The following is a 21,607-nucleotide window of genomic DNA, read 5'->3' on the forward strand; positions in this document are numbered from 1 at the left end:
ATACAATTAATAATATACATTTGTACTCATAAGTATCCCTAGTCATTCTTTCAACTATTGGTAAAAGTGTATTGTTGTAAATTTCGTTGCGTTTCCTAACTTGGGTTATGAAAACAAAAGTCGAAATTAGCGTCAATTTTAGGACACTAAACAGAGTTAATCATTGAATTAGAATGTCCAAGTTTTTTCATTTGTAGCATATAAATAAATGATTACAATGGCATTATAAAGTTTTCCAACTAATTTATGTCACATCATACGATCTAAGGAATAAATTTTTTTAAGTCCACAAGCATGTAATTTTGAAGCTGACAGTGAGGGCTCTCCCTTCCAAAACAGGGTCTAGGTACTGTGCCACAAGGCTTTGGTTTGGTACAATAACCACAACAATCATCTTGAACGTTGCTTTAACACATCACAGGGTAATAACTGGGGCGAGTTCCATATTCCCTGCATGCTGTCTGCCGTTTCCCAGGAAGGTCTGGTACCAAAAACATCACGCAGCTCGGGTAAAGCCGAGATCGCCCAGAGGTGTCACCCGAGATCCAACCTGGACCCTTCGGTCAGTAGCCCAGTGCCACACCCAATGAACTACCATACTCCCAACTCGGCATGATGCTTCCGCTAATTGCCCAAAACATCTGAGCGTTGGGCGCGAGGGTTCGCATCTCGAGGGAGAGGGAAATTCCTTAGCGTTCAGAGGGGAAAGAGTCCGGGGTCGGTGGGCAGGGGAGAATGAATGGCCTTCCGCGAGGGAGTCCTTCCCCTTCCATGGGGGGAAGGGGCTCTCTTTGCCCCCGCGAGGCGTGCGTGTGCGTGTGTGTGTGTCTACCTGTTCTCCTCTCGGCGTCCCACAGGGAGACGTCCTCGAGGACCGTGGGCTCGGAGCGGCCCTTGGCGTTGACGGCGTAGAGCACGATGCGGAGGGAGGCGCCAGGTGCGAGGTCAGCGGCCAGGCGGAAGACGGGCGCGTCCCGCCTCGACGCGTTGACCCGGAGCCGCGGCGAACGCGCGTCGTACGCCTCCAGCAGGAACACTTGCTGGAGGCCGCCGTCGAAACCCGGCGCGCAGTCCACCTCCAGCCACTCGGCGCTACGGTTGCCCACGGTACAGTTGCTCACCGGGGAGGGGCGCCCTGGATTGTTGGGGGGGGGCCCGGGAGTGGAGGAGGCGAGCCGGCCGCCAGGGGGAAGAGGGGAGGGGTTGAGAGGCATTAAATTCGAGAGCAAGTGGCGGAGGGGGCAAGGGGGAAGGGGCAGAGGGAGGATGGTGCGGGAGGCGGTGACCCCGCTGTAGTCTCGACGCTGCGACGGGAGATGCCCTTTGACGAGGGAAACCCGATGCAGATGGAGACCTACGATTTCGACAGAGCACCGTAGAACCCTCCGGAGGTGTGCTCAAGGTAAGTGGGTGGGTGGGGTGGTTTGGGGGAGGGGTGGGGGAGATGCCGCCGGCCGAGGTGACCTCCCCCGCAGACGGACGGAAGCACGCACGCACACATTCACTCGGGGTTCTCTCTCACACACACACACACACATATGCACGCACGCGTACGGGTGCGAACACACGCACTCGGACGGAGGGGGGAGAGGTTGCGGCCGGCGGATGCCCCCCTGCATGCTTGGTCCTCGGAGGTGGGGGAAGGGGGGGACGGCGACCCTCATCATCTTCCCGGTCGGCGATCGAGTGCAAAGAGTGTTGACACGGGTGTGCTGGGATTTGGTGGAGGGGGGGACGAGTCGAGTGTGCAATCTACGCTAGGACACATTCTCTTTCATTCCCAGTGCACGCCGGATATCGTGAAGAAGAGTTGGGTGCTTGGGGGGTGGTCACTAGAGTGCATCAAGAGCAAGCAACAGTGCGTGAGTACATTCTCAGAGACAGATACAGAGAGGGAGAGAGAAAGAGAGAGAGAGACAGTTAGAGAGAGAGAGAGAGAGAGAAAGAGAGAGGAAACGATGGTTTTTCGGGAATGGAAAAGTTGTGCTACTCGCTACGAAGGGATGGGCTCGTGAATGGGTGGTGGGGTCACGTGGGAGCCCAAGGGGGTGGGGATAATTTAATTTGGTTCGAGGATGAATGGTTAACATAATACACCCTTAAAATGCAGACGTTTTTCAAAGTGTAAAAAAAGAGAAACATTCGTCTTGACCGGTATTCGAACCCGGATCCCTCTATGTCTGGCCTAGTGCTTTAAGATATTGAAGCGTCCTCCAAAATATTAATACGAGGCGATATCAGGGGGAATGACTTTAACACTTTGAAATGTCTGCATTTTAATGCATATTGGCGGATGACTCCGTCTGAAGATACTCTCGAGGCATCTCCCGCAGTTCTTTGAATAATGCACCCTCGCCTGCACACATAAATATACACAAACACACAATAAACACGGTCATCTAATGAATTAACCACAGAAACAAAACAAATGAAAAAACATCCACCTTCCGCTAACAAGAGGAATATTTCAAACGTCTTAGCTGCGTGATCAGGATTTCATCTGCATCGTGGAAATGATACAGGATCAGTTACGCATCACATTGATGTAGTACTTTTGATTACGTAGATATCCTTTCGGAACTATACATTAGATCGAATCCGAGGCGACCCGCGATCACGGTAACTTTTTGTCGTAAGTCACCATTTCCGCAATGCTTCAAATAGTTAATGCTAGTTAAGCTGCGTATTCAAGACGGTTCGTCGGTAAAGCCGCCTTCTTAGGCTTGGTTTAAGGTAACGTAGGCACTTTTGGAAACAGCAGAAACAGCAAATTCACCTTGGCAATAAAGATCTGACAGCATTCCTATGGATATAAAAACCTTCCCCTCGCTGAAACTTGAGTCGAATCTACTTTCCGATGCTGAAATTGGCGTGTGGAATTTCAAAATTTCCTGCGTTACCATCGAAACATCGGCTTCACCAAGTTATGAAAAGAATTTCATACGGAATCACTGAATACGCACAATCACGCTGTTATAGTCTAAGTTTTTGAATTTATTTGAACACTGCCGAAAGTTAATGAGTAAGAATCGGTTTCGGAGAGCCTGCTCTGTTTGAGACTAAATGGGAATGGAAGAGAGATGGTAATGTGTTCCATCGATTTCCATGTAATTTGGTGACATGATGATTCACTTTATCCATGACCAAAAGGAAAAGCGCATCATCAAGAAAGTTAAACAGGAAACAACACCCGGAGTTACTGTAGCTCGAAAATGTGCACTTTTACCCACGAAAGTATCGTACTATTTCAGCCCCAGGTTCTGTAAAACAGAAATTTTCCATTTTGAAGTCAAATATTTTGACAAGGAGAGCACCTTTATGAGTGTCAAAAACGGTCCTTGCCGGTCCCATTACCTATTACAATAAGAAATATTAAACCTAATTGATGTCCACCCAGACAAAAACGCCTAGTTCTCATTTCTTTTCTTGAGGAAATGGCGTGCGAAATACGTAAGATTCTCTGTCTCTCTCTCCAACCAATTATGGTGGCGTCGCGGGAGACGACGGAATTATGAGATTTCAATTTCACAGTCTAATAGGTTAACATCACCCATGAATCAATTTGACAGAGGTTAGCGGATACTCACCGACCTCCTCCTGTGTTAGGCCTCCAAGGGCACTTCTTTCTCTCTCTCTCCCTCCACGACGTCGGGCACATGGCAATCAGAAATATCAGAGAAATCTCAAAAAAGTTCAAATAATATCAAAGAAAATCAACCGAGAATTTCGCCCGCCTTCATACCTTTCTCCGTATTGTTTTAATATTAATATTTACCAGTGTTGTCTAACAGCGTGCATTTTCGTGAGAACCTATACCTGATACGCCATCGCTCTACATACAAAACTAAATTCCACTCTGGGATGCGAAGCAATGAGCTCGGAAAGTAAATCATGTGCAAAATAATTCTAAAGAAATTGGTGCGGAGTGAGTATCACTGAACGCACTATCACCACCGCATCGATCAAGTCCCGACGAAGTGCCGCTCTCAAAGGCTGCACCACACTGACACCTGGCGGTGACTCGCGTCCGCGTCGAAACGCATCGTATAAATTGAAAAACCCTGCCCGGGAATAATAATAATACGGAATCATTCTCATTCAAACAACGGAAAAAAACGACTAAATCCGTAATGTGTCGCTTGCCGTCAGCGGGCGCCGGGACACTTAGCCAACCTATTAGTCTCCGGCCCTCGCAAAGCACCGCAGTAAGCGGATGCGTTGGTGTTTGTGTGCCGATGGGGGCGGGTGCGGCGTGGGGGTGCGGGGTGTTGGGGGTGGAGGCGGTTGGCTCCCTCGCGGTGTGCGCGCCTCTGGAGGGGGTGGGGCGACATGGTGTGCAACTTGCAGGGGGGCAGATGAAAGGATTACCTGCCGGGACTACCTGAAAGAGGCAAGGGGCGGCCTGTCTGCCGATGGCGTTGGCGCCGGCGCAGGAGAGCGTGCCGTAGTCGTGGTCCGTTCTGGGGGTGTAGGCGAGGACGCTGGACGTGCCGTTGGCGGCGTGGCGACCGGCCGGCACCTCGAAACCTTCCCCCGAGTTGCTGAACTGCCACACGAACGCCACCTCCGCGGGGTCCGCCGCCACCTCGCAGCGCACCGTCAGTTTCTCCTCCAGCGATGCCCCCACCACCACCACGGCCCCTCCACCTCCGCCCCCGCCTCCCTCGGTGGCGCACACCGGAGCAACTGCGGAGCAGCAGACGAGACATCATAAAACCACCACGCCCAAATTCGAACGGCGATCGAAAATCATTGCCCATTGGGGCCGTTATTTAATTTTACACAGAGCTCAGATATTTTGTAACCATCAAAAAGATATTACATACGAATTTGGATCAAAATGGCCAAAGTAGTCGGGACATAAGGGGAAGTATTGCGTTAGGCAAAGAAGCTTCCACGAGTAGTAGTTTTTAAGGGAGGCGACCGAAAGCTGAGGTCATTAGCGCCATTAGGGATGGACATGAAAGGATGAAGGGAGGAGAGAAACGCGGCGTCGGCATTAGCCTATTCTTAACGAAAGGCGCCAAGGGGTCCGCAGCTTAACGTGGATTCGTACTCACTTAAAGTGCTCTCCACAAAGCAACTCAAGCAAGGATCGAGATACCACTGAAAAATATCTGCCGCCGCCGCGCTACGAACCCAAGCCCTCTGGGTGGGAGACAAGTAAGTTAGCCCCCGCACCATTCCGATCCCCAAGCTTTCATAAGGAGGAGGCATATTCCTGTTTAGGAAAGGCTTGTAAAAACTCTGATATGGAGCGTAGTTATGTATGGCGCGGAAACATGGCCATTGAAGACGGATGATAGGTGTAGATTGGAGGCTTTTGAAATGTGGGTGTGGAAAAGTGAACAGAAAGGAATGGGAGGAGCTGAGGAAGTGCTGCGTATGTTGGGGAAGGAGAGAGGAATTTTGGAGAAATCCAAAGGAGGTAGGAAATATGGGTTCAGAGCATTTTGATTGGCGATGGGATGTTGAGGACTGTGATAGAAGGGAGAAAATTAGGCAAGCAATGAAGGGGCTGGAATAGGATAGGGATGTCGCACAAAATGAAAGGAGGGAGGAAGCATACGGAGATGAAGAGGGGCTTGTAATAGAGTAGGATTTTGGTTGTTTGTTAGGAGACAAAAGGGAGTTGTCGCTGTACTGTTTGATAGCTTATGTCCATCCAAAACCTACCTTAGCTGGTAGATTACCTGTAACAATGATATCTATCCACGAGACACGTGAGTGGGGCAGTTTGGAGGTCGCTCGTAGATCTCTCCGGCGAGCGGATGGGGTCAATCAAGGACGTCGGCCCGAAATACGATGGCCACTCAGAAAATGCAAAATCAGCGTCTCTTCCATCGGCAGTTCTTCGCAACGAACTCACTAGTATGTCCTGAAATTGGTTTACACTCAAACGCGGTCTTCACTCGACCACAAGGCCACGTTATTGTGCCTCCAGTTTTGTATAGCGTTTGATGTCCAGCCGAATGTTCCAGGCGTTAGTATGTCCAGGCTGCTTTACGGCATTATTTAAATGCGTCCTTATTCAATCTTTTATCACTTCGTAAAATTAAAACTACAGAGGCGCCAATAATAAAAAAAATGGAAATCAATTAAAAGCTCTATAAAGATAAGTTGACTCCTTGAGATTATGAAAATTGTCTCAATTAAATCTTTTCAACATGAATTGAGGCAATTGATCATAGCACACACATTCCGCGCAATCATTGAGATTCTATCATCTTTGACGCTCGAATTATTCGCTCAGAAAGTATTTTAAACCAACTGAAAATAATTAAAATTAGCATATTTTTCTGCCTATATGAGATATGTTTCTCGTTTCGGATACTAAAATATTTAGGAACCACAAAGAATATCGAAGAATGCGTATTATTTACAAAATGGAGTATGACGCCCGAATAGTTGGATTGGAAACTTCCTGCACTTCATTTCAGCGGGGCCCGGCCGTCAATTAAAAGGGTAATTCAATTTAAAGATCCAGAGATTTTCCCCATCAGTAATTAAACTGTAAAGGTCATGGGCCACATTAATTAGCTGGCGTGGAGAAGGCAATACCCCGCGTAGAAACATTTGGTAAAGCCAGGAGAATCAGAAGACGACTACGACCTGGGTCCGCTGGGTGTTTCTGTACCGGTGCTTCTGTACCTAATAAAATTCGGTTTTTAACACCCTCACTATTTTCTCACCCTATAATACAGTTCCATTTCAGTTCTAATATAGTTAAGCCGTTCCCAACTGCTCTGTATTAGTGCCACAATTTAAAATCTTATCTTAGCCTTACCATTTCTTCAGGTTTAATGCATTCATGTTGCAATACGGAAATCTAATTCCATACCAATCACACTGATTCAGCAATACACCAAGTTGTTTTCATGTTATACCATAACTTTTAAATTCCATCGACTCTTACCTACATTATATTTTATAATTAATTTAACACTGTGGTATTGGCTTTTAAAAATTATTATCATTCTGAAAATATTCTGACCAAACGATATTTCAAGGCAAATTATTTTCTATTTGAACTACAGTTACCGCTTTTGAACCTTTGCAATTCTACATAACCATTAATTTAAAAAAACGCCTTCAGTTTAACCAATGACAATAAGGTGTTAGTAATGAATATTGAACAAATCAAAGTTCCACCACGCTGTTGGTAACAGGATTCACTTGTTTCGTAGGTTGCATAGCACCCGTTTTCATTGCTCCCATACTTCCAGCCGTATCACCAGCTGGATATGCCACTGGCTGCTGGTCCAGGACTATGGAATGTTGTGCACGACCTTGTCCCAACCAAGACTCGTGCCAAATCAACGAATTTACGGATGCATCCTCACTGAAGATAAGGATGGTCGTCCGATTGGATTGAATTATTCGACTCGGCGCCACTCGCCAACGCTTGTGGTCGTGGTGGACGTCATCGAAGCCCATCAGTGGACTTTGTAGTAGGGTTGCCAAAAGCCGTCAATTGGCGATGGTCACCATGCCATGCAGTGGCGAGCGAGCATGGCGTACGCAGGCGGAAGAGGGCACCGCGTACGTTTAGCCGCACCCAAGGGGCGGAGGTAATCCGAGACCGCTTTCCGTCGGATGCCCCACTTCTCCTCTTCAATGGGTCGCGGCACCCGGTCGACCGACGCGACGGGGGGAAGTGGAGGGTCCCACTCCTGCTCGCTCCCCTGGTAGAGTGACTGCTTCGGTTGCCGATCACACATTCTACGATACCAGCCACACATTTGCACTCATTTCCATTATTTTTTCTCTCTTGCCATCGCCAAAGCCCTCATTGTCACTTTAGTTTCGCTCTCATGGGCCATCTCTCTTCTGATTTCGTCCCTGGCCTCTAGCTTCTCGCCATCTCCTCCCCTGACTCCTCCGCGAAAACCGATATCCGCAAGTGTTTTCCGATAATTGCCCCGAAACGGGGGACGGTGCTGGGAGGCAGGGGTGTGGAGTCTGTTTCCTTCATTCCCTTCCGCCCCGGGCGAGGTCTCCGGGGGTCGCGGTCGCGTGGTGTCCGAGGGGGGGGGGGAGGGTGCCGCGGACACCACGGCCACCGTCTCACCACGAGGATTCGTTGCCAGTCGCGGCAACGGTAAAGGCGATAATGGGCAATCGGTAGCGGGGCAGAGTGTTCAGAACAGAGGTCTCTTGCACGGATACCTGACCAAGAGTGAAGGGGATTGAGATGGTGCGGGGGCTAACGTACTGGTGTCCCACCCAGATGGCCTGGGTTCAAACCCCGGCGATGTTGAGTATTTTTCAGAGGTATCCCGATCCCTACTTGAGGTGCATTGTGCAGGGGACTTTGAGTGAGCCCGCCGTCCGTCGGATGGGACGTTAAGCTGCAGACCCCTTGGCGCCTTTCGTAAAGAGTAGGCTAATGCCGGCGCCGGGTTTCTCCCCACCCTTCATCCTTTCCTGTCCATCCCCTATGGCGCAAATGACCTCAGCTGTCGGTCGCCTCCTCTCAAAACTGATACTACTACCAAGAGTGAATATGTATTTATAAGATACTAGAGTCCTTACATCTCCCACCATACTCCCTTGTGGTGGCTCATGGGGTATCCCATCCCGTATATGCCGGAGTATCGCATCCCCCGTCATACTCCGGCTCACGGAGTATCGTGTGGATGTAGATGACAAAAAATTGTATAATAGAAAGTATGGTTAACGTAGTACTTGCTCTTGTCAGTGGTTTTAATGCGTTTACCTCATATGTAATTAGTCCGGCATATGGCTGTCAATTTTAGCGAATTGAGATTTTAATATTATTCATATATATCGTAACATTTTCACTGTAGCATTGGGCGAGTAATTGGAGATTTTGGCGGAGAGAAGGCGGGGGCGGAGGAGGGGAGATGTTGGGAGTGGTGCTGTCTGCAGATAACCTGTTAATGTCGAGATGCAGTGGCGAGGGAAGGTGAGAGTTGGAGGCGTGGGAAGAAGCTCCGGAAACATGTGCAACGGATTATAATATCGAAAGGGTGAATTCCTGATCTCAAGGAGGATGAGATTGTGGTCGGGGAACAACTTGGGAAAACGGAGGGCTTCAACTACCCCACTCGTTTATCCAGTTGAGTATTTAATGACATAAGTGCTGTACTCTTACATTTCATTCTCAATTGCATTTCCGCCTCTGGTCCACCATCGCCCTCTAGTCTTTATTAACAGCAGTGTGCCGGGTTGGGGCAGGTTGTTGATGGGCCCCGGAACTAAACAAAACTATATTCCCAAGCCGGCAAAGTGTAGAGGTATCCTTAAACCACATTCTATTAATTACAATAGTTTATTCCTCAGCCAGGCAGTAATCCTATCCCCATTAATTCCATCCAAAATGCCTAGTATTCCCTGCCACTCCCTCTACCTGACTTCCCCAGTATTATACCCTCCGCACCACTAATTTCAGTCCATGCCATTGCCTCTCTTCATCTCCCGCATCCACACGCATGACCTCCTCATTTTTCCCAAAAAAACCTTCCATCATACCTAGAACTTCTTCGTTTGTTTTACTTTCCATTCCACTCCACATGGGCTTAAAATGGGCTTACAATCCACGCATATTATCTTGCCTAAACGACCAAGTTTCCAAGTCATACAAATCTACGCTCCATATTAATATATTTTGTTGCATTTTATTTTAAGTTTTACCCAGGGCGCCTACTCTTGACCCATGACCTTTCAACTAATATGCAGACGATAGCTTTTCACCGTATCATAATTATTATATAATTATTATTATCTCTGCTTTTTTCCATCGGACACAGCAAAGGTGTGTTTTTCTAAGGAAAGCATTTGCAAGGAGCGTCCTTTGAACACGAGGGCACAAAGAGAAGACTGCGCAGCGCACGGAGCGCACGCAATCGAGACCCCCCTCCCCCCACCCTCATTGGGGAGAGGGACAGACGACCGCGCCGGTACTCACACTGCACCCGGAGCCGGACTTGCTCGCTCGACGTTTCGCCCTGGGAGTTGGCCACCACGCAGCGGTAGTTACCGGCGTCGTGCCGAGTCACTCCCTGCAGCACCAGGCTCTGCGTGCTCATGATCACGCCCCCAGACATGTTCTGCACCAGCAACTGACTCTGGAAGGAGAGAGAAATCGAAAACAGAAATCAACGCAGGCGTGCGCAGCATTCGACCGCACTGCCGTGAGAGGCGAGAGTGATGGAGGAGCGGCGATTGACGAAAATTAAAAAAATAAAATAAATAAACATCACCCATATTACCACAGAAGTCAAATTAATGCCACGAAGAAGTCGGCAGGCATTGAATACATTTCGTTGATGCGTAACTTTTTATATAAGTTTGAATCAAAGAGAAGACAGACATTGAAGAGCTGGACGCATTCGACATGTGCATCTGGCTATTTCATGCATGGAGGAGAGCACCTGGAAAAAGCGAACGGAAATATCAGCTAAGGGCAAAAAGGGAAAAACAATCGATGACGTTGAGGGCATGGTAGAAGGGTAATATAAACGGCTGTCGGCAGAAATTCGAAGGCAGGGCAGGTGGGTGCAGGAGATACATAATGAGAGGCAATGGGGTGTTGTAGACGGTGATGGAGAGGAGGATCCTGGGAAGGCAAGGCATAGGGAACAGGAGAATAGGGATGTTGAATGGAATTAAGGGAGGTAGGAAGTATGCAGGGCTAAAGAATGAGTTATGACAATATCAAGTGTGGGGTGTAGGGATATTTTTAATGCCATAAAAGCTGGGGGGCTTGGGTGTACAATAATGTGTGGAGTCAGTTTCCATCAAAAACCTAGCCTAAGCCGGTAGACTACTAATGTTAATAAAAATGACAGCTTTCACTGTGTTTTGTGTATCAGAATCCTGGGACATGACTAGAAAGGACACATAAAAAAAAAGAAACGCTGGAAATGAAATTCCTCAGATCAGTAAAAGGCTGTACCAAAGCAAATAGAATGAGGAATATAGTCATAGAAGAAGAACTCGGTGTTCAAATCCAATGTCAAAACCAGAATAGAAGAAAACAAAAGCATAGTGTGAGAGCATGCAATGTGGATGCCCGGAGAGAAAATAAGAAATGCAGATATAGAATGTAAGCCGTCGGGAAAGAGGGGAATCGGAAGACCAAGGACATCAGTTGGTGTACGTGAGTGGAGCCGGAGCCTAACCGTGGAATAAAGAAGAAAACGATTATCCATACTAAAAAGAAAGACTCGTACTTTTCCACAGATTTTATTATATGTTTTTATGTATATTTATTTTATTATTATGTATTTTTATTATATATTATTATATATTATATATTTTATTATATCTTTTTAGTATGGATATTAAATACTTCCACGAAGTGAAGCCTGAAACAATTGAAGAAAACGATTCTTTACTTCGAACATAAATTAAAAAAGTTAAGAATTAAATAGTAAATAAGGAAATCCTTCTCAACTTTTGCGATCATTCCTGAGTTAAGGTTACGTCCCAATTTTTACAAACACAGTCGTGGTCGAAAGAGGAAATAAAAAACAAAATATGAGCAAATCCACAAGAAAACTAAAAAATACCAAAAGTTCCGAAATTGTCCAATGCTTTGAAGCGGTTAAACGTAAGAGAGAGGCTTGATTGCTCTGATTTCGACGCCAAATAAACATTCGCGAACGAGTATCATTAGTGAAATTAGGTTTTCTTTTCTGGGTCAACCGAGTGAGTCATAAATTCTCCTGTTGATGAGTAGGTGTTGTAGACTATCGGTTTGATTAGGTTTAAGCATATATAAGGATTGGTGTTTTGGATTTCCATGAATCGATTTTGAGAAGGTTCCTTTGGTTGTTGATTTCAGGATATGCCTTTTTGGTTTAACTTTCTTTTCGTTTCGGATCTGCCAAATTTCTTCCATTCGGGGAAGATATTGCATATTTCTTTGCGTACTTATTTTCTAGATTTATTATATTACGCGTCGTATTTACAATCACAATGACTGCTATATATGTGTTTTGTTTTCCTTATCGGGTCATACTGTATATTGTGTGGTTGAAATATGATGGCAATGATACTCCTGCTTCGTTATCTAATTCTTTTTTTTACACAACTCCTAGTTTATAACAGTTTCATCATATTTTAGTTTTTATTGAATAATATTCATCCGATAGATATAAATGTTGTTATTATTTATTGAAGAGAGAGAAAAATGGAAATTATTTCATCATAACAACAACTGGAATATTATAACCCCCAGACGAACTTTCTGGCTTTGAAGAATAAGAAGCAATAAACTATCTGTTTACACAAAAAAGTGAATCAAAACGGCTAATTTGTTAATCACACCTAATAAAGTAACGGGTATAGATGTAATGATACCAATTACATACCAATTGAATGTAAAAATAACAATTTTGTTCTCCAATCACCATTTGCACAAAAGCCACGGCTTAATTATTTTTACTACGACATTATTAACGATTTTGTATAATATACCTAATTATTTAATGCATACTACTCATGAAAAGGTACTTGTTGATATTTATTGGCACTTAATACGGTTGATATTAATGGTGTACCATTGTAATTCATACGATCTGATGTGGTAAACCTTGCATTTAGTTAATTTTTTAAAATTCCAGTGGTAAATAACAATTTTAAAACTAAATGCGGCGACTACCAGCGATGCAATGAACGCTAAAATGAAATGACACGATTTCCCGAAGCGACCTCGCTTCATTATTTGCTCCCGACTACCGGAATTCTGCGCATTTTGCAGGGGAGGCGCGCATGGTTAGGCCCACGTATTCATCGATAATGCATCGCTTCGTTCCGAATTTGAGGTCGGAGCGATGTATCGATCGAGGTATCGGGCCCGCCACCCGTGTGTTTGACGCCCCCCGCGACAATTCGCGACGACTGAGGAATCCGGCAGAAGGGGGCCCTCATTACCGCCCCCCCCCCCCTCGTTGCGGGGACGGAGGCCAGGGGGGGGGGCAGAGAGACTACAGCAGGCGGCGAGTCACTGGAGATCCTCGCTGATGAACAAGGTCCTCCCCCCCACCCTCCCGCCCCATTTGGGTAGCCAGAGGAATGCCTGCTCCCGCGGCAGCACACTTCCCACCTCCCCTCCGGAATTGAGGAACACCACGCGGGAACGCCGTTCACCCTGAAAATGCCCCCTCCCTCCTTCGCCCGCTCTCCCAATACAGCTCCTCCTTACTCTAGTAAACCACAGCCACGCTCGAGACTTAAAGGTAGTCCATGCTGATGGAGAAATTAAAACTTTGCGCTTTAATTAAGACGCTCCAATACACCTATGAAGAGAACCTTCATTGAAAATATCATGTACTGAAAGCATTAGGCACACTATTTTATGTTTGTTCAATGTGCCATGTGTGCGAGTAGGTATGCAATGAGCATCATATACCCTATGGCAGAGATGCCAATCGCATGGTAATTCAAGAAAACAGTATCAACTCGGTTAAATTATAAAGACTTTTAACTCAATCTTAAGATGATTCTACGAATAAAGTCATGACTGATGAAAAGTTATACATCTAAGGATGAAGACGTTACTTTCAAATGTTGTCTTCCTACAGGCATTACGGATTTTTGAATGGCTTTAACACCACATTTAAATTTAGAGAAGAGAGTGAAAGAGGTGGAGGGAACGAAGAAAACCAATCGGCGAGAAATAGAGAGAAAAAAGTTGTGAGAATTGAGCAGAAAATGTGCCATGTTGCCCACCAGGCGACACCCGAAGGAAGCATCACTTTCAACGGCGGACAAATAGGTTGCCATTTTATTCAGAATCATGTGCTTTTGGGTGGATGAAAATGAATTGGCTCATGGGTTTGGAAATGAAATTAGAGCACAACTCTCCTCTGGGTTCTCAATAAATACTCAGTATTTTATTTTTAATATTATCATTGGTATTCTACCCGTGAAGGTAGGTTTTGGATGGACCACATCAATGCAATGGCACAAAGATACATTTACTTTGTTATCTTAAAGCTCAAGGAAATAAGTAAATTTATATGTAATCTCTTGGCAGTTATATTCACTGTCCAAGCCCAAAAAGCAAAAATCAAGCACATAAGAAATTCCAGCGAAAATCACTCGCGGAAACGTTTAAGAAAGAGCACAATGCAAAATATTTTAGAGCATCTACTGATCGCTTCCGGCACTTAAACCCTCGGTATTCACCCTTTGCTCCAGAAGAAGAACAAGAATTCTCTATGTTTGGAAGTTCCCAGGCTCCCAAATTACTTCACACACTCAGGAGTGATATTCACAATAGGCATTTAACAACCGGTGCTCGTAAGGGAAGCAAAACCTCTTGAAAAAATAAAGAAATAGAGTTCGCAAGATGAGGTAAAAGTCATACTTCCAGGTTTTGCTAATTATTACTCATTTTGAGAAACGATTACAAAATTGTCCAAAGAACAGTGACACTTCATTTTAACGCGAAATAATAAATTAATCACCACAGTTTCAGTAATTAATAATATTGAAGTTCATTTAAAAACGTTTAATTACGTGGAACACGAATGCGTTTAAATGCAAAGGCATTGGAATAACGCCATATTACTTTTCAAAATAAAAATCAATGCTACAGACTATAGGTAAGTTGCAACACGTGATCATTTTGCATTCTCTTTGGATTTATTTATCATTTGATAAAATTTGCTCATTCATAATCGGTGATTCTAGACCGATGATTATTGGCATGTCAATCCCAGAAGCGCCGTAGTAGCAATTGCAAATAAGGTAACACCCACATGTCACTACAAAGTGAAACGAATCGGTTCCTCAATAAGTGACTTCTGTGATATTAGGAGATATTCCTTCCGTTCATTAAAAATAATAAGGAAAGGAAAAAATAAAAAACGATGGAATGAATGTGGGTCCATTCAACGATTAAAATAAATTGAATAATGGACTGGAAATGAGAACATAAACAAAAAAATGAAAAAGCAAATAAAATAAAAATATCATCAATTAAAATAAGAGAAAAAATGAATTACAGCCATAATATATGTGCCTGTCGGCGTCAATATATCCCATTTCCCCACAATAGAGCCTCTTCCCCTCCGACTTTCTCACCCCGCGACACATCCCAAGTTAAAGGTACCCGCTATCTCCTGTCTCCATGCCACTAGCACTCCGTCCTACTCAGCCATGCACGTATTTCTCCTCACTCACATGCTCAACGAGATCCTCCAAGTGATCCACGTCATGAGATACAGGCATACATACGGGCGGGTGTGCGTGCGCTCAGCGGCCATATTCTGCCGCGAGCCGGCGGCGAGCCGAGGCTCGCGGCGGCTAGGAATTCCGCCGTAATGAACGCAGCGCCATCGAGCGGGAATCTTCCACCTGGAAGGAGGGGGGGCACAGGCCCCTCATGTAGGTCACATTCCTGCGGTAACACCCGACGAAGTAGTTAATCTTCGACAGACGATCATCATGTGTTCGCGGAGAGTTAAAATTTGTGACATCGCAATTATCACACCTACACACGTTCACTTATTTACATATACTATATGCACCTTCCTTGTCAATCCAGACAATGCTTCGACATTCCATTTCCTTACTCTGCCTTATCTTTACGAAACGGATGCTATGCTTCATGACTACTAAATTGTGGTCAGAGTCCGCATCCGCTCCTGAAAAACTGTATGAAGATATCACTCTGTTCTCAAATCTGTGCCTAATCATCATATAATCTAACTGATATCTTTATGAGTCACCCGGAATTTTGCATGTATGCATACCTACGTCTTTTGTGGTGTCTAAACCAAGTGTTGGTGATGACTAAACCCTGTCTCCTGCAGAACTCAATTGCTTTCTCCCCGCGGACATTCCTTGTTCCAAAACCGTTGGACTGATCCTATGCCCTATCGACTTCTTCCTCCTTATGATTGGTTGGTGGCTTGTATAATTGAAAAATGACAAGTTCGTCGGTGTTGCTTTTATCCCTACTAGTAATATTCTATCCGTTGCTTGTTCTATGTTGACTACGCTTCCTCCTACCTCTTCATTTAATACTATGGCAACCTCTCGTTGGCTCTCGTTCCCTCCTCTGTATATTACTTTACAACTATCTCTACAGTAATTCCAGCTATCCTTCCACCCCACTTCGCATAAACCAAAAATATCTATATTAACTCTTTCCAACTTCCATTTTATATGCTCTAATTTTCCTGTTGTCCACATTGTTCTAACATTCCATGTTCCAATTCTAACCAATTCGTACCTTTTATGTGTCTTCAGCGCTGCTGCTGCCGGTTTTGCTTCGCAAGGATTTCGTGAGATGATGACCGCGGAAGCCTTGGCACTCCGGGCACGACACACGGTCGATTCGGCCGAGTCCCGTCGTTGCCAGGACTCATTTTGTCTTTTATTTATGTGCGTGTGCACACATATGTATACCCATATCTGTATGCATACATAGTACATATACCATATGTCTGTGTGTTTATACATATATTTTTTACATACATGTGCGTGTGTATATATATATGAATTTGAATGTGTGTGTGTATATATATATATATAAACATATATATTTATACACATTCAAACACGAAATCGCGCCAAGCGGCGAAAAAATACTCATTTATATAGAAACAGATATAAGGAAAAGGGATAGGAACACACACAAAGGACGAACACAGGAGAGGTGGGGAAGGTGGAATCCAGCAGATCACGAATGTAAAAATGTTGTAAATTTACACTCAGTGTAAATTACGTTTCCTGGATAGCTCAAGTGGTTAAGTGCGTCCGCCCGGAAAGTGGAAAGATCCGGAGTTCAAAACCCGGTCTAGGAAATATTTTTACATTCGTGATCTGCTGGATTCCGCCTTCCCCACCTCTCCTGTGTTCGTCCTTTGAGTGTGTTCCTATCCCTTTCCCTTATATCTGTTTCTATTTAAATGAGTATATATATGTATATATATATATATATATATATATATATATATATATATATATATATATATATATATATATATACACGCCAGCTCGTATGCATATGTATATTACAATAACACGTATTCTCGTGGGCGCGCCCTTTGAGTGGCTTTCGCGCATGGGTGGGAGGGTTGCTGTGAGACTTGCCTCGTGCAGCCACGTGATCTTGTGCTCCTTGGGGTTGGCGAGGACTTGGCACTCGAAGTAGACGTCGTCGCCCTCCTTGATGTCGTCTGGGTTGAGCGTGCTGCCCAACTGCAGCGACACCTGCGGCGGATCTGCGTCAAAAGGGAAAAGAGACAGGTTCAGAGCACTGGCGCCGAGCCAAAGGGATTTCAGTTCCGGGTCCCTCCTGAAAGACTGACCCCGCAGGGCGAGGAGCCGCACTCACGAGTGATGCTCAGGGCGAGTCATTTGACAAGGAACATTCATCCGTTCTCACTTTTGAGTCAACATGCACATCGTGGAAAAACATCTGACTAAAATACTTATTTTTCTATAGCAATAACTTGAAATTAAAAGTTTACTATAATGTTGAATTTCAACACTGAAATGTGGAAAAAATTCCGTGAGATCAGTTACGCGCTTTTTTATCATATGAAATGTTTGCTAATAAAATAGGATATTGAAAATTCGATATTTATGACGCTTCAAAACATTGCACATATACCTATATAGTCATATTTAAAAAAATAAGCACAATGATAAACATTTTATGCCACTAGTGAGTTAAGATTATACACTTCCAACTCAAAATATCTGAAAGAACTTGTAACTAAATTACTAAAATTATAATACCTGAACAATGAAATGTACGTTTTAATTTTTATAAATCGTGTAGATTATTAAACTTGACCCTTGTTAGCAATTTTGCCGACCTCGAATGGCAGACGTCCTCGTCTGCCATTCCAAGGGTCGCGGGTTCGATTCCCGCCTGGGTGAGTTTTCCTCCACCTAGGGCTTGGGTGTTTGTGAATGTGACCATTGTTATCGTTGTTAATAGTTCGATGTAAAGGCCAAAATGTGCTGTTTTCGGACTAATACTGAATAAAATAAAAAAAAATAAAATAAATTTAAAGGTAAATAGCTTGAGATGATTTTCCAAGTTAAATTACTGAAGAGGAAGATGTCAGTGGGTTCAAATTGATGTTCCGTTTCACTGACGGACGAATCGGCACTCAAATGGGGGATGGACAATTTAATTTAATACTAATATGGCCATCGTGCGCTTTTTATGGAGAAGTATTCCTCGTCTTTCCCAGTGATGTGTTGATAATGTTTGTGTCAACCCAATAGTCTCCAAAAGGGCGACCAAAAGGGAATATGTATTTTATATTTTCACATCAATATTATATAATTTTAAAGAAATATTACGAACGCGAAGTAATAATATGATTCGAGAAAATAATGGAGACTCGCCAGTGGCACGGAAAATGTACTCTAACTGCAAAGAAACGTGACATGAATTCACGTGAAAAAGCTTCGTTTCGAATTTTTCTTTGAAAGCAGGAGCCTGAAGGACACAATTGATCATGAATTTGGCCATTATAATTTGTTTTCAAAACTGCTATTGATGGTGCCGCCACTAAATTTCGAGTACGAATATAAACATATGAAGCACACTTAAAAGACACAGTTAAATAAAGTTAGACGGTAATATATTCCCATGATGTAGACAAGGCGTAATATTCTCAGTGCAGCCTAAATAATTTCGCACATGCTTCCTTAGCGCTACACATTCACAATATGTAATGGTTACCATTTCTCCAGCTAATTCCTATTGGCTGCCTCCTTCGGAAGGGGCGGTCCTTCCTAAGGGCCTTCTTCTTTCCTTAGACACGTGAGAATATAACCGTTTACTGGCCGATGGTTAAATCAGACCATCTCATGCGGCCAACGATAAATAAATGACGTGCATTTTTAGGTTAATATTCACTGCTTCAGAATAGACTTTGCAGAATTTCTCAGAAAGGGATCAGAAAGAAAGAAAAACTTTGTTTGAACACTTTATGAAATACGGTTTTTTTTAAATGCTTAATCGGCACGATTCGGTTTTCAGTAGCGTTTGTTTTCTCGAGGCGTCACCCTTAAAAAAGTAAATATATGCGAGATAATAACCACAGGTTCATTGTCAAAGAACCTGCGGGAGATGGCGCTAATATGCATTTCAATTCAATAATTTCAGAATGAGAAAATCATACGCCTTGACCGGGATGCGAACCCGATTCCATCAATGTCCGACCGAGTGCTTTAGCCGGTTAAGCTGTCAAGGCATCCTCTTAAAAACTGAAATTTTGGGGGCTTTAACGGAAAAAGATGTTGTGACGAAATAAAAGGCGAATTATTTTTACACTCTGAAATTGTTGCATTGAAACACTTGATCATTTATTCAAGATCCATAATATATGATATCTGTGAACTTATCATTGAAAGTACAGCTCCCCTTTTCCAAATTTCAACTGACAATCACGCAAAGAAATAATTATATGATAGAAACCTCCCTCGTGAAGGCAATTGGTCATGAGCAAGGGAAGAAAGGGAGTAGTTTTCCGCGACTCCCCTCCCCCTTCCCATGGGCTGCTAATGATATCTAGGCCGACTCCCCCTCTCCCCTCCAGCGGGGGTACCGAAATACCGATGCGGCAGAAAATACGAGCTGCCGTCGCGTCGGGACCCGCCGCAGCGACCTATGACACGAGTTTGCTGCGAGAGGGGTGGTCCCTGAGGGCAGGGGGACAGAGGGGAAGCGCCGGGCGGGAGGGAGTTGGCAAATTCAAACGCGTGCCGGGTCCGGGTCTGCGCTTGTCCGGCCAAGCGGACAAGCGCAGGCAAGCGGAAGAGGAGCCTAGACAATGAACGACACGGAGGCGTTTTTCACGACACCGATATGAATTGAATGGTCTCTCTTTTACGTATACGAAAGCCATAATTGCACGCTTGCACATAATTTTCTCGAAAACGACTCCTAGGGATTTTCTTGAAACTTTAAGCCCTCTTGGTTATTCGGTGCAAGAAAATGATTGATCTAGCCCTAGAAGGGAAAGCTTATCTGTGGGCCAAACCTCCCTCAATACGTGAACTTCGTAAGTACGTAAAAGTAAGTACTTTCTCAATATGCGCGTAAAAATAAGTGAGAAATCCGATCGATCCTCTTTGACCTTTGACTCTCAAAGCGCCTCATGAATGATGTCCTATCATGTTCCATGCCATCTTATCCTCCGCTTTTGAGAGATTACTTTCCTCAAGATGTTTTGTCTTTCCGTTTTGAAATGGCGTTAATATGTTGGCATTTGAAAAAAAATTGAGAAAAAGTGAGTTACTATGAAATTGAGTTAAAGTGCGAAGTAAAAAATATTGCAATAAATTGGGTTAGGACTGAAATTTAATAAAAAACTTTTGAGCCATAAAATTACGTATTGATCGGTATCAAAAACAAATTTAAAAGGGAAGTAGTTATCGTAATAGTAGAATATTAATAGTTATGAAGGCATATATAGTATATTCCTTCCATCTCTCCTGAATCTTATTTGGTTCAGGTAACAAGTTTACTGACTTATGTCTGATTGTTAGCACAGATTTTCTCTTCTTACTTCCTGACAGTACTTGCTTTCACATTCCTGTTAAACGCATGTACATATTTCACCATAACTGCGTAAGCATTCCATTCTCGCACTGCATCTTCCACTACGCTTCTCTTTCCCGTTTTTTTTCGCGGAGAGGGGAGCAGGTCTGATGAGTGGGCATGTTTTACATCGGGGCGTTTGCAAGTCGCGACACGATGAAGAAATTTGTCAAAGGGGGGGGTGCCAAAGGGTTGGTGGGTCTTCTGTATGCGAGAGAGGGGCATCGGGGCAGTGGAGATGGGGTAGCCTCATTATCGTGCTAAAATAGGAAACAGTTCCTTAAGAAAGGTTTTCAGTCTGTGTAATCCTGGGAAATAGGTGGTGCATATCTGTGAGTCCTGCGTTGGATGTGGGGTTGTTTTTCTATACTGCGTATCGTCTGGTGAAAGGGCGGGTTTTATTTTGTAGAAGCATTTCTCGATAACCGCGTTTGTGGAGTTCATTGTGAAGGTATTTATGGAGAGAGATTGTGGAGTTGCAAATTCAATATCCGCGGATCGAGAGGGAATCGAGCGTTTGGTCTGAGTATTGCAGCAGCAAGTAAAATGTAGGTATTGCTGATGGTTAGTAGGTTTGGTATGTGCCGAAGTGACGAATTTGTGGTTGTGGAGTAAAATATATGACAAAAAAGGTGATGGTGGAGTCAGAAATAGGAGAAGTGAATTTGACAGTGAAAGAAGAATTAGGGGCGATAAGAAATCTTTGAAGGACTCCAACTCATGTGTCCAGAGGAGGAAAATGCCATCTATTAAGCAGATATAAGATACTGTCTCAGCCGTCACTAAGTGGAAGTCTTTCATACCAGACGTAGTAAAGAGGGAAAATTGACTTCGCAAATTTACTATAATTTTAATTTTTCACGACCATGGTTTCGTAGTATGATATTGTCTTGCGACAAAACCATGGTCGTGAAAAATTGAAATTCTAGTGAAATCTGTCAAGTTAGTCTTCCCTCATTTACGCCGACTATAATGCGGACCCAGGAAAGTGTTTGGAGGGGTTATTGCGAAAGGAAGGCCTCTTCAAGATGACCCAAGGTGAGAAAATCGGCGTAT

General features: G+C 44.2%; 1 protein-coding gene across 1 annotated transcript in view; it reads right to left on the reverse strand.

Annotated features, from left to right (window-relative positions):
* Positions 1–21,607, reverse strand: part of LOC139700744 (protein turtle homolog A-like) — a gene marked incomplete at its 3' end in the record, with an annotated part of 336,828 nt that overhangs the window by 5,979 nt on the left and 309,242 nt on the right. Inside the window, exons 8-11 of the mRNA XM_071599180.1 lie at positions 17,077–17,207; positions 9,932–10,091; positions 4,369–4,686; positions 833–1,135 (exon numbers count right to left, since the gene is read on the reverse strand). Of these exons, the coding sequence (XP_071455281.1) occupies positions 833–1,135; positions 4,369–4,686; positions 9,932–10,091; positions 17,077–17,207 (912 nt within the window). The remainder of the gene's footprint in view (positions 1–832; positions 1,136–4,368; positions 4,687–9,931; positions 10,092–17,076; positions 17,208–21,607) is intronic.

The sequence above is a fragment of the Hetaerina americana genome, unplaced genomic scaffold, assembly GCF_022747635.1.
Source record: "Hetaerina americana unplaced genomic scaffold, ioHetAmer1.1.p SCAF_108, whole genome shotgun sequence".
Classification (NCBI taxonomy): Eukaryota; Metazoa; Arthropoda; class Insecta; order Odonata; family Calopterygidae; genus Hetaerina; species Hetaerina americana.